This window comes from Pristis pectinata, chromosome 1, assembly GCF_009764475.1.
Source record: "Pristis pectinata isolate sPriPec2 chromosome 1, sPriPec2.1.pri, whole genome shotgun sequence".
Taxonomy (NCBI): domain Eukaryota; kingdom Metazoa; phylum Chordata; class Chondrichthyes; order Rhinopristiformes; family Pristidae; genus Pristis; species Pristis pectinata.
Genome location: NC_067405.1, coordinates 142,112,156 through 142,125,484, shown reverse-complemented (window position 1 = coordinate 142,125,484; position 13,329 = coordinate 142,112,156). Strand labels below are relative to the sequence as shown.

At 42.4% G+C, this 13,329-nt stretch overlaps 1 protein-coding gene across 5 annotated transcripts in view; it reads left to right on the top strand.

Moving 5' to 3' along the window:
- LOC127576987 (centrosomal protein of 128 kDa) overlaps positions 1–13,329 on the top strand; it is a 372,768-nt gene that overhangs the window by 190,063 nt on the left and 169,376 nt on the right. For 4 of the 5 annotated variants that reach the window (XM_052027856.1, XM_052027839.1, XM_052027847.1 and 1 more), the window contains exon 17: positions 7,696–7,888. In XM_052027856.1, the coding sequence (XP_051883816.1) occupies positions 7,696–7,888 (193 nt within the window). Of the gene's footprint in view, positions 1–7,695; positions 8,023–13,329 lie in introns of those variants that run through there. The other variant, XM_052027865.1, reaches the window with a different exon arrangement.

Genomic DNA, 13,329 nt, shown 5'->3' with positions numbered 1-13,329 from the left:
TACAAACTCCTTACAGACAGTGGCCAGAATTGAACCCGGGTCGCTGGCACCGTAATAGCGTTACACTAACCGCTACACTAAGTGCTGTAGGAACACAGCGGGTCAGGCAGCATCTATGGAGGGAAATGGGCAGTTGACGTTTCGGGTTGAGACCCTTCATCAGGCCTGAGAATATAGTGTTGCAGTAACAGGGAAAGTGCAGTGCAGGTAGATAAATAAAGTACAAGGGCCACGACGAGGTAGAGGAGTCCTTGATGATGTTGGCTGCTTTCCCAAGGCAGTGGGAAGTGTAGACGGAGTCAATGGAAGGGAGGCTGGTTTGCGTGATGGACTGAGCTGTGTCCACAACTCTCTGTAATTTCTTGTGGTCTTGGGCAAAGCAGTTGCCATACCAAGATTTGATGCATCTGGATAGGATGCTTTCTGTGGTGTATTTGTAAAAAATAAGTCATGATAATTGGTAAAGTCAAGTTTTTAAATTCAAACTTACGTGAAAGAGTGGTTTATAAATTCTTCAACAGGCACCCTGCAGAGTGGGATGAATTTCGTGCAATTCTACACTCCTAGGATGGTTGCAAAAGGTTGTGGAGCGTAGAATGCTGGGTATCAACACTGAGCAATTCAGGGCTTTCCCAGCTGGCATGTAACATTACATTTTTTATCTCATGTTAAACTTTATGTGTTTTCTGATTATTGGTCTGCACATATTGTAGAAGATTTTATGCTTTCTAGATCATCCAGCAAGGCAAGGAATGTGCTTCCTTGCTCCCCAGATCCTTTGCACCACCTGCAGTTTCCAAGTGACATGTGTGATGGAAAGTTTCCGTTTGTTTGGATGACTGCAGTTGCAACAACTAAAAGTACAAAATTCTCCAGGACAAATAAGATGAGATATTTATTTATTAGTCACATGTACATCGAAACGTGCAGTGAAATGCATCTTTTTGCATTACTGAGTGCTGGGGGCAGCCCACAAGTGTCGCCACTCTTCCGGCGCCAACGTAGCATGCCCACAACTTCCTAACCTATACGTCTTTGAATGTGGGAGGAAACCCGAGCACCCAGAGGAAACCCACGCAGACACATGGGGAGAAGGTACAAACTCCTTACAGACAGCGGCTGGAATTGAACCCGGGTTGCTGATGTAATAGCATTACGCTAACCGCTACACTACCATGCCGCACATGATTAGCAGTTCATCCTTCATCTTACCAAACTGCGGCTGCTGGGTGTTCCTGCGACTCAGAAGGCTTCTGCAGGAGTGTCTCACAAACCAGTGACCATTGCACAACACTGCTTAAATTTCTCTGACCAGTGCAGGTGCCTTTTCCCTATTCTGTGTAAGTTAACAGAGGAAAGTGGCCCTGAGACAGTACCTTCAGTGAAAGGTGAAAATTGATAATCTTTGCTTTATTTTCAAAAAGAAGTTGCCAAATCTTAAAGATCAAGGTCTCTCAGGAATGGATTGATCATCTGAGGTAGAAGTTAAAGAAAAACAAAAGTAATTATTTTTTGATCAAAGAGGAGCAACGGTGCAAGAGAAATACAAAAAGCAGGGGCTCCGAGGAATGCATTGGCCTGGGAGAGAACAGCACTCTGCTGCTTAAGGTGAGTGGATTGTTATTTTGGTATACTATATTATTATTGCATCAATTATAGATCCAATGGTCCTTCTGTAATGTACATTATGATAAACAAACACCTTTGAGCTTAATGAGTAAAACCTATAGAAGAATCCATGAATCTCGCATACCATCTTCATTAAAGTTCTTGCAGAGTTTCTTCGTTGTTGCACTTGGTTTAACATAATCTAACACGGCTTATGAATTTTTTTTGCTGCAGAAGATGCTCAAATGTCACTGGAGTCAGCATGGAGAACACCTCGTGATCCAAAGGTGGAAGAAGAAAGGATATTTTTGCACACCATGACACAGGCCGACTTGTTGAAGAGGACTAAAACCAGATGCTTTTGGGGAGTGATACTCTGGATCTCATAATAAATACAGGAATTTGTAGGAACCAGGGATAGTATTTTATTCCTAATAAGGCCAACGCCATTTGACCCTACTTACCTGCCATATCATTATCTTCTGCAATTCTGTCTCCCTCCAGAAATGCATTGAAATTATTCCTTGGAGTCCCATCTTGGCTGCCTGTGTTGGTGAAAATCTCTGCCAACTTCTTTGACATTTATCCTCCAGACAGATACACTTTAGTCAGCTTCATTCTTTGTATTTACAGACTTCTACTTGATGTCCCCTGGCATGCTGAGGTATGACTTGACCCAATAAAATAAATGTCGTCTCAAAATGTTACCAACAGAAACAACTCGGGTTCCTTCATCCAATAACTTATATTTCTGAAATCTGAAATTATATTTACTGCCTCTACTGTACCCTCTGAAGGGCAGTATCTAACTTTAGGAGTGACTGCAATTGCTTGTAGTACGAGATTAGTACTTTATACATTAATAATGTATCTTAATTTCAAGTAATCCCCAGTACTGAGGTGTCTCTTAGAGAGCCAATGTAAACAAGAGTTAAACATTAGCTAAACTCATAGATGCCTTCTCTCCTTTTGCTTCCAAATCAAAAACGTGAAGGTTGTCTAAGGCTACAGCAAGGACATACATCAGATGGAAAATTGGGCAGAACATTAGCAGATGGAATTTAATCCCGACAAGTATAACATGATGCATTTTGGGAAGTCAAATAGGGGTAGTGCTTATACAGTAAATGGTAGGGTGGTAGGGAATGTTGATGAACAGAGGGACTTTAGAGTTAGATAAAGGTAGATAAGGTGGCAAAGAAGGCATCTAGTGTGTTTGCCTTCATAAGTGGGGCATTATTTTGCAGTGTTACAAAACACTGGCTAAAACACACTTGGAGTATTGTGTGCAGTTCTGGTCAATGCACTATAGGAAGGATATGGTTGCATGGAAGAGAGTGCATAGGAGACTCACCAGGATTGGAGGACTTTAGTTATGGGGAGATATTACACAGGCTGTGTTTGTTTTCTCTGGAGTGAAGAGACTGAAGGGTGACCTAATATAAAATTATGAACTATAGATAATTAGTCAGAATCTTTTCCAAATGGTAGGAGTATCAAAAACAAAAAAGGTGAGAGGAAGGAATTTTAAAGGAGATTTGAGGGGAAGGTTTTTTACACAGAGAATTGTTAATATCTTGAATGTGCTACCAGAGGATGTGGTGGAATCGGATACAATTTCTACGTTGATGGTACATTTAGACAGGCACTGTTGACTAGGCAAGGTATAGAAGGATATTGGCAAATGGGGTTAGTGTAGATGGTCAAAAAGATGGGCATGGATGTGGTGGGCTGAAGGGCCTGTTTCTGAACTGTACAACTCTATGACTCTATGAAAGCTCTTGTGAAGAGCATTGAGAAATGAGGCAGAAACTGCAGAGGTTTGAAGGTCGGGTCCAGAGTTTCTAGTAAGTGTGCATTTATGAAGAATCTGTTAGTCCTGCTGTGTACTGACTGAGGTGCTGCTTCCCAGACCTCCTAATGGTTAACTGATGTTTCTTGAATTACATTATACTCTTTCAAAATAAATTGCGATTATGATTATTGGTTAAAATTGGGTCACAAATACAACATCAGCATTTTAACATAATCTGTTCACAATTTAGTTCCTATTCTTAACAAGAATTTTTCCTGAGACTTGGAATAAATGGTATCCAGCAGATCTTTACTCTGTTTTGTTTTGGATTGTCTTTCACATAGAAGTTTAGCTCATGCTCAACATAGCAACAGAGTTTAGCGCAGGATATCTCAGAGCAGAGGGTTTCTTGTGCTTTATATAGTTGACCTTGTCTTCATCTACATTTTAGTAAATTAAGTGTTGCATTATTTCACAAATACACGTGAATCTTTTTTTTGAGGTTTGCAGTCATTGACAAGCTGGATTGGGAGAGGACAGGCTAGGGAACATGTTTTCTGGTGTTGGGATTGGGTTATTATTGTCACATGTACCAAGATACAGTGAAAAGCTTTTGTTTGCATGTCATCCACACAGATCATGCCAAACACAATTACACTCAGGTAGTAAAAAGGAAACAGAATGCAGAATATAGTGTTATAGTTACCAAGAAAGCACAGTGCAGGTAGACAAAGTGCAAGGGCCATGACGAGGTAGATTGGGAGATCAAGAGTTCATCTTTTAGCGTATGAGAGCTCCGTTCAAGAGTCTGATAATAGTGGGATAGAAGCTCGCCTTGAGCCTGGTGGCACATGTTCTTGAGCTTTGGTATTTTCTACCTGATGGAATGAGGGAGAAGCGAGAATGACTGGAGTGGGAGGGGCCCTTGATTATGTTGGTTGCTTACCCAAGGCAGTGGGAAGTGTAGATAGAGTCAGTGGAGAGGAGGCTGGTTTTGTATGCAAGGGTTGCTACTCTTTGGTCACATCATGGGATTATCATACTGATGGTACCAGCTGCAGGTTACCTCACTTGTGCTCAGCCTTGAGTCTCACCCCTGAATTGCTGATTCTTGTACGTTTCTTGAATAGGTCATAACGTCCTCAACTTTGTCACTGCAGAATCCCAAGCCATTCTATTGGCCTTTGCAGCAAATTCTCACTGATGTAATCCATGTTTCTCAACCACCTTTTCAGCCTGAGTCACAATGCTATGATTAAAATGTTCATTCTGAGTGTTCAATCCTATGTTGCGTACATTACCAAGACTATATTTTTCCACCTCTACCTGTACGTGAGATCCCTGCTACCAGTTCCTTAATCCTTCACCAGCTGTTCCACACTGGTCAACTATGCTGTTACTTTGTTTATTTGGCCTCTCATTTTCCCCTGCCCTCATATTAAAATTTGTTCTTAACAGTGCTGTGCATGTCCTCTGTTGCATTCAGATGCCTGTCACCCATACCCTCACTGACCAACACAGGATTACAACATTTGAGGAAGGCAACATCCATCATCAAAGGTCCCCACCATCCGGGCCGTGCCATCTTCGCACAGCTTCCATCGGGCAGGAGGTACAGAAGCCTGAAGTCCCACACCACCAGGTTCAAGAACAACTACTTCCCTTTAACCATTTGGTTCTTGAACCAACCAGCAAAACCCTAATCACTACCTCAGTAAAGCAACACTATGACCATTTTGCATTACAATAAACCTTTTTTTTGTTTTAATTGTGTTCTTTCTTGTTCATTTCTTATACAATTTATATGTAATTTGTTTTTCTTGACGATGTTGTGACTCTAATGCTATGTGCCTGTAATGCTGCTGCAAGTAAGTTTTTCATTGCACCTGTGCATGTATGTACTGGTGCATATGACAGTAAACTCAACTTTGAATTTTGACTTTTATCATCTGTAAAATGTTTGTAGTCTTCTACAAATTCCTCCATGGTTTTCCCATACAGTATCTGTGCAATACTTTATCCCCTCCCAGGTGGTTGTCTTCTGACAGGAGACTTATGTGCACCTCCTCTCTGTTTCACCCCACTTTTGGTGGCGTTAGTGCTCCTGTTTGGATATGCTCTAAGCCTTTCTAACTTTCTCTTCATTTTTTGGTTCCTGAAAACCCATCTGTTTTTCCAAGCTGTGAGCCATTTCCCCCTTCAGGCTTGGTATCCTTGCATCTTTTTGTGAATTCCTTGGAATGTTTTCTTAAGCAAAATGTGGTCTGGATAGGCAAGTCATGGTTAGCTTTGGAGAATTGAATTGTTCACTGAAATATTGTGTACAAGTTCTGGTTGTCACACTGCAGGAAGGATGTGGTAGCAGTAGAGGGAGTGCAGAAGAGAGTCACCAGGATGTTGCTTGGAACGGAGGGCTGTAGTTATAAAGAGAGATTGTATTTATTCTCACTGGAACGTAGGAAGCTGAGGGATGACCTTAGAATTATGAGGGGCAGAGTCTTTTCACCAGAGCAGGGGATTCTAGAACTAAGAGGGCAGAGGTTTAAGGTGAGAGGGGAGAAATTTCAAGGAGAACTGAAGGGTAAATTTTTCACATAGAACCATAGAACAGTACAGCACAATACAGGCCCTTCAGCCCACCATGGAGGGAGGTGGTTGTATGGAACAAGCAGAGGTGACAGAGGTAGATGCAGTTGCAATGTTTAAAAGGCGTTTGGACAGCTACTTGTATAGGAAAGGTGGAGAGGGATATGGGCCTAATGCAGGCAGAGATTAGCATAGACGGGCATTGTGATCGGCATGGATGAGGTGGGCGGAAAGGGCCCGTTTCTGTGCTGTACGATTCTATGAAAGTATTGTAGCACGTTTCTCTTACAAGTGTATGCTTGTGCTCGTCTGCGCGTACTGGAAAATGTTTAATTTGGATTGTAAACAACTTTCATAGTTTAATCTATGAGTAGCATTGTGAAGATGCCTGTTACATAATCTCTTTAGGAAATGGTGCTGTTAACTTCCAAGCAATCGTTGAAGCATTTGTTCCTCAGTGGCTGTGAATTGCTGTTAATGCTAAGGTGGTTAGCTCAGTCTAACTACGGCCATTCACTGAAGCCTTGAGATTAACATGACTTCTTCCTCTTTCAGCTTCCTTGCCATGCAAGAATGTTGCTGACAGACCCTTTTGTTTTTCTGCTACTGGCAGCAGAGTTTTATTGTTATTTCCTGCTTTGCTGTAGGCGAAAATAAAACTTTGCTTTTATACTTGTTTGGAATCAAAGTCATGTCAAAAATTCATACATCATTACTGGATGCTTTATTCAGACAAAAAAAAGCCTTTTTACTGCTTTCTTCCAAGTACTAAATCAGGAGAGCAGGAGTCAACAGGATGGCTTCACATGATCCACCTTCTCTTGCCAGGAATCATTCTTTGAAAGTAAACTAAATGTAAACATGAAAGCAAATATGTAGAAAAGCTTCGGGTCGCTGATAGATTTTTATGTCAGTACCGGAACATGCCACACTTGGTCATAGGATTGGTCATCACTGTTTGGTATTTTCATATGTTGCTGAAAGGATGCCTCTGGCAGACACTAAGGAGGCTCTCACTTGTACACCAGTGATGGGGTAGCTGCCCTGAGAATCTGGTAGGAATAGTTAAACCACTTAATAAGCCCCTCTGATTCTATAAATATGTGGATGGTGGAGGTCTTTTAGCTTGGGATTGTTGTGATCGCTGATACTTCCAGCTCCTCAAAGGTGCTTGATAATGATTGCATGACTAGAACGAAGACCAGAAAAAATATTTAGAGTGGCAACATTCTTTTGTTTTTGGGGGAGAGTCTGCAAACGGACCCATTTCACTGAAGCTAAAATTGGTTCCTGGAAGAAAAGGGTTGGCTGGCAGCAGAAGTGCAGACACCTGGCTGTGTGGCGACCTTTATTCAAAGCAGCAGCTTAGTCTCTCTTATTTTGAGTAGAAGTTCTTTTATATTCATTAACATGTTATTTTTATTAAATGTGAGGCTTACTTGTGCTTGCTGATCTCCTAAGTCCACCTTTGGTGGGTTAACATTTTTGGGAAATTTATTTCATCTTCTGGGAGTAAAAAGTGTAAGACGTTAGCAGGACTGGAACTTCACAATGAGTTGGAGTGATGGAACCATTGTGTTGAATGTGAATTTAATTGCTGCCTAGCATCAACTCCTTCCCTGTTTCTTCCTCACAGTTTTAAAATTATGACTGATTTAGATAGTACTGGATGCAGGTGGAAACTGACTAATGATATCACTCTTTAGACCAAGCTACAGTGGCTGTGTGAGGAAGTGAAAGAGCGAGATGGACGGGAGCTCAAGCTACGATCACATCTCCGGCAGTGTCGAGGACAGCTGAAGGAACTCATGCAGAGCAAGGAATCAGAGACCGAGCTTTTCATAGAGCAAATCACAAAACAAGAGCATCTCCTCGAGGAAATTCACCGGGAAAAAAGAGGTTAGACCTGTAACCCTTGCACTGCTGAGACGAGATGTACTCTGGAATGCAGCTGCCTGTGAGATGTTTCTGACCAGCACTGATGCATTTAGTCAGGCAATGGGAATGGAATGGAGCAGTCAGGGTTTGTAATGAATCTGTTTCTGCGTTCAGCTCTTCACTCCATAATTCATTCACCATGGGAGGTCATCAGATCCATACAGAATGAAAAACACAAAGAGAGCAAACTAGGTATATGGTATTATGGAATTCCAGCTGTAGAGCTATGAGGTTAAAATGATGGAGTTGACTTTGTCTTCCCACTGCTGCTGGTGTTGAGCAGGGAGCTCACCACACAGTGAGGCTGCTGGGCGAGGGGACATGCTGTTGAGAAGAAGTCAAAACCCATTGAACTGGAAGATTTGCTGTGGTGAAAGTACCCAAAAAGAGTGAATTTTGTTTTCAAAGTATGTGTCCGGAGCTACTCCAAATTCAAGCATCTTTACTGAGTTAAGACATTAGACAGAGTGCGGAAAAGAGGATGTTGCCAGGACTTAGAAGGCCTGATTTATAGGGAGAGGTTAGCCAGGCTAGGTCTATATTCCTTGGAATGTGGGAGGATGAGGGGCAACCTTATAGAAATGTTTAAAATTATGAGTGGCATAGATAAGGTGGATGGTTATGGTCTTTTCCCCAGGGTAGAGGAGTCCAAAACTAGAGGGCATAAATTTAGGGTGAGAGGGGAAAGATTTAAAAGGGATTTGAGGGGTAATATTTTCATGAAGAGGGTGGTGAGTTTACAGAATGAGCTGCCAGTGGAAGTGGTTGAGGTGGGTACAATAGTATCACTTAAAAAGCACTAGAGTAGGTATGTGGAGGGCAGGGGCCTGGAGGGATATGGGCCAAACGCAGGAAATTGGGATTAGCCGGGGTTGACAACGTGGCTGGCATGGACTGGTTGGGCCGAAGGGCCTGTATCCATAATCTATGACTCTATCAGTTCAATGTATACAAGAAGCCAGGAGGAGAGGGAGTTCAGAGCAGGGAAAGTGTTGACAATACTCAGTAAGTCAGGCAGCCTCAGTAGAAAGAGATACACAGTTAATGTTCCAGGTCGGTGACCTTTCATCAGAGCAGTATTGTTCTGTTGTGTAAACTTTGCATTTTTTACAGTCCTTTAAACAGGGCGGGACAAAAATTCCACAAAGTATTTGCATTCACATAGCATCTTCCACACTCTCAGGACATCCAAAGCATTTACGTTAATGATAAGGTAGTTTTGAAATGTAGTCACTGTGGTAATATAGGAAATGTTGCCCACAGGAATTATTTAATTTCTTTTGCAGACATCACCACTGCACAGGAATTTATTCAGCTGCCCCTCAAGCAATAAAGTGGTAAGATCCCAAATAATTAAGCTTCAATAAAATAGTAAAAGCCTGGGAGGCCCACTGACAAAGGTATTAAACACATAAAATGTATATGTCCACAGGGTCAGCTGTGGCTTAGTGCTAGCACTCAGTATCTGAATCAGAAGGACGTGGGTCAAAATCTCTCTCCAGAAATTTGATCACATGCTTTCCTTTGGTAGCTGAGATGTAGAACATCCAAGCTGGAAATTAATGTTAAAACTGTATAAAAGATTAGTTAGGCAGTAGTATTTCATTCTTGTCACTCTGTTATAACACGGATGTGATGGTGCTAGAGGGAATAGCAACAGTGGCAATGGAATAAATGTCCAGGTAATCTGGTTTATGGAGCTAGATTAAAGGGTAAATATTAGTCAGGAATCAAGAACTCCCTTGTTGCTCTTCAAGGACTGTTATAGAACTTTTCAAGTCACATACACAAGTATGGTGAGCTACAGGTACAATGGAAAACTTGCTTGCAGCAACATCACAGGCACATGGGTACAGTTAACACACAGACTATAAATTATACATAAACTTATACCACACAGTGAGAAAAAGGTCTGGGCAAAAGCATGACCTTTGTGCAAAAAAGAACAAAGACACAATCGAAGACAAGTCCATGGCGGTGCAAGAGGTGGTCCGTAGTGTTCTGTTGCTGGGGGAGGGTTAGGGTTGTGCAGGTTGTTTCAAGAACTTGATGGTGTAAGAAAGCAGTGTGGTGTGGGACTTCAGGCTTCTGTACCTCCTGCCTGACGGTAGCAGCAAGAAGAGAGCATGACCCGGATGGTGGGGATCTTTGGTGACAGATCCTGCCTTCTTGAGGCAGCGCCTCCTGTAGGTGCTGTCGACAGTGGGAGAGGGCTGTGCCTGTGATGAATCCAGCAGAAAGGACAGTAGAATTATTTCATCTGGAAGCATATCCTGTCCACCAGCATAGTAATCCATAAACACAGTGACAAATATCAACCTGGATCATAGAATCGTAGGAATTTATGGTATGGAATAAGGCCATTCAGCCCATTATATGTAAAATGAACTACATAGACTAATCCCGTTCTTGGTGTGCGGCCCTGAAGACGCACCCAGGTAATCTAAATATGATTAGGTTTACTTTCCCCTCCTGTCTTTCAGACAGTGATTTCCAGACCCCATCACTGTTCAGGTGAAAAAGAAATTCCTCAGCTTCCTTCTATCCTTCTACCTTAAATCCATGTCCTTTAGGTTTGAATCTCTCTGCTAAATAAAATAATCCTTCGAGTTTAGAATTTCATGCATCTCGATCAGATCGCCACTCAGCTTCCTTCACTAGGAAGAATCCTACCCTAACCAATGTCAAAGAGTCATACAGCACAGAAATGTCCGTACATCACATGACTGAAATCATAGAACATAGTACAGCACAGTATGGGCCCTTCAGCCCACGATGTTGTGCCAACCTATATAAACATCCCAGGGGTTCCAGAACAGATCCCTGCAGAACACCACTAGTCACTGACCTCCAGATCGAATACTCCCCTTCTACAACCACCTTCTGCCTTCTGTGGGCAAGTCAATCTCGAGTCCACACAGCCAATTTTCCATGGATCCCATACCTCATGACTTTCTGGATGAGCCAACCATGGGGAACTTTGTTAAACGCCCTGCTAAAATCCATATATACCACATCCACTGCACTACCTTCATCAATTTATCTTGTCACTTCCTCAAAAAACTCTATTAAGCTCGTGAGGCACAACCTGCCCTTCACAAAGCCATGTTGACTATCCCTAATAAGACTATACTTCTCCAAGTGCTCATAAATCCTGTCCCTAAGAATCCTCTCCAATAGTTTGCCCAGTACTGATGTAAGACTCACTGGTCTATAATTCCCGGGATTATCCCTTTTACCTTTCTTGAACAATGGAACGACGTTTGCCATCGTCCAATCCTCTGGTACCACTCCTGTGCCAGGGAGGACTCAAAGATCATCATTAACTCTCCATCAATCTCTTCCCTCACTTCCCGTAGTAACCTTGGGTATAGCCTGTCCAACCCTGGGGACTTATCTATCCTAATGCTTTTAAGTAGCTCCAACACTGCTTCTTTCTTAACCTCGACATGCTCCAACACATTTGCCTGTTCTACGCTAACCTCACATTCGTCTGTCCCTCTCACTGGTGAATACTGAAGCAAAATATTAATTCAGGACCTCCCCTCCCTCCTTCGCCTCCAGACACATTTCCTGCCCCCCACCCCCACCCTTATCCCTGAGCAGTCCTACCCTCACCCAAGTCATCCTCTTGTTCCTCACATATGTGTAGAACGCCTTATGGTTTTCCTTAAACCTACTTGCCAAGCCCTTTCTGGCTCTCCTAAGTCCCTTCTTAAGCTCCTTCCTGGCTGCCTTATAACTCTCAAGAGCCCTGTCTGATTTTTGCATCCTAAACCTTAAATATGCTTCCTCCTTCCTCTTGACTAAACCTTCCACCTCTCTTGTTGACCATGGTTCCTTCACCCTACCATCCTTTCCTTGTCTCAGACTCCAGGCTTGCCAATGTTCTCATCAGTAGAGTTAGGTAGCGTAGTTCTTAAATTACCGGTCCAGCAGCCAGTCCTCGGGACCATCTGGACCATTGATCCGGAGACACGAGTTTGGATCCTACCATGGCAGCTGCAGAGTATAAATTCAAGTAATTAAATCTGGAATTGAACTAACAGTAACCAAGAAAGTGCCGCATTGTTATAAAAACCCATCAGGTTCACAAATGCCCTTCTTTGCTATCCTTACCCAGACTGGTCTGTATATGACTCCAACTCCATCAGTGCTATTGATTCTTAACAGCCCCGTCTGTGCTGGGGCAGTTGTGCAGCCCGGCTCCCAGCTGCTGGAGTCCTTCACACTGAATGTGGCAGAGATCCAGATTGAGGTGTTTTATTGTATCACATGGGCAGTTAGGAAGGCAATAAATGGAGCAATTTCAGGCTATCCATATTCTTTGAATGAATTAAAACAAAAGCTTCTGCATCCTCTCTAATGCTACCACGATATTGTGTGGATCAGAACTGTCTGCAGTACTTCAGGTGTGGCCTGACTGATGTTATATACAGCTCTAGCATGACCTTCCGTTCTATACCCTGACCAAGAAAGGAAAACATGTTGTACGCAATCAAGTTTCTGAGTGAGTTTGGACCCATGATCTTCTGATTCAGAGGCTACTGCTGAGACACAGTTGACCCTGTGGACACATCGATTTTATGCATTTAATACCTTTGTCAGTGTATCTCCCAGGCTTTTACTATTTTACTGTAGTTTAATGATTTGGGATCTTAGCATTTTATACCCAGGGGATCATCCAATAAATTCCAATGCACCGATGATGTCTCCAGCAGACGTTAAACAAGTCCTGTCTCAGTAGCCTGCAGTTAGTGCCATTGATACAGAAAAGTGAGAATTACAAGAAATATTGGGGACATTTAGCCTGCAGTTAGTGCCATTGATACAGAAAAGTGAGAATTACAAGAAATATTGGGGACATTTAGCCTGCAGTTAGTGGCAGTGATACAGAAAGGTGAGAATTACAAGAAATATCGGGGACATTTAGTAAAAATTATCTCTAAATAGTTTATTGACTTATGTCGAAGACCCACATGCTATTTTGTTCTTGTGCTCGCTGAACTTTCAGGTTTGGAATTGGAATTGAATTGGTTTATTATTGTCATATGTATTGAGGTACAGTGACAAACTTGTCTTGCATACCTTCATACAGATCAATTCATTGCACAGTGCGTTGAGATAGTACTAGGTAAAACAATACAGAATGCAGAATAAAGTGTCACAGCTACAGAGAAAGTGTAGTGCAGGTAGACAATAAGGTGCAAGGTCATAACGAGGTAGATGTGAGATCAAAAGTCCATCTTATTATATTAGGGAACCGTTCAATGGTCTTATAATAGTGGGATAGAAGCTGTCCTTGAGCTGGGTGGTATGTGCCCTCAGGCTTTTGTATCTTGTGTCCAATGGGAGAGGGGAGAAGAGAGAACGTCCGGGGTGAGTGGGATCTTTGATTATGC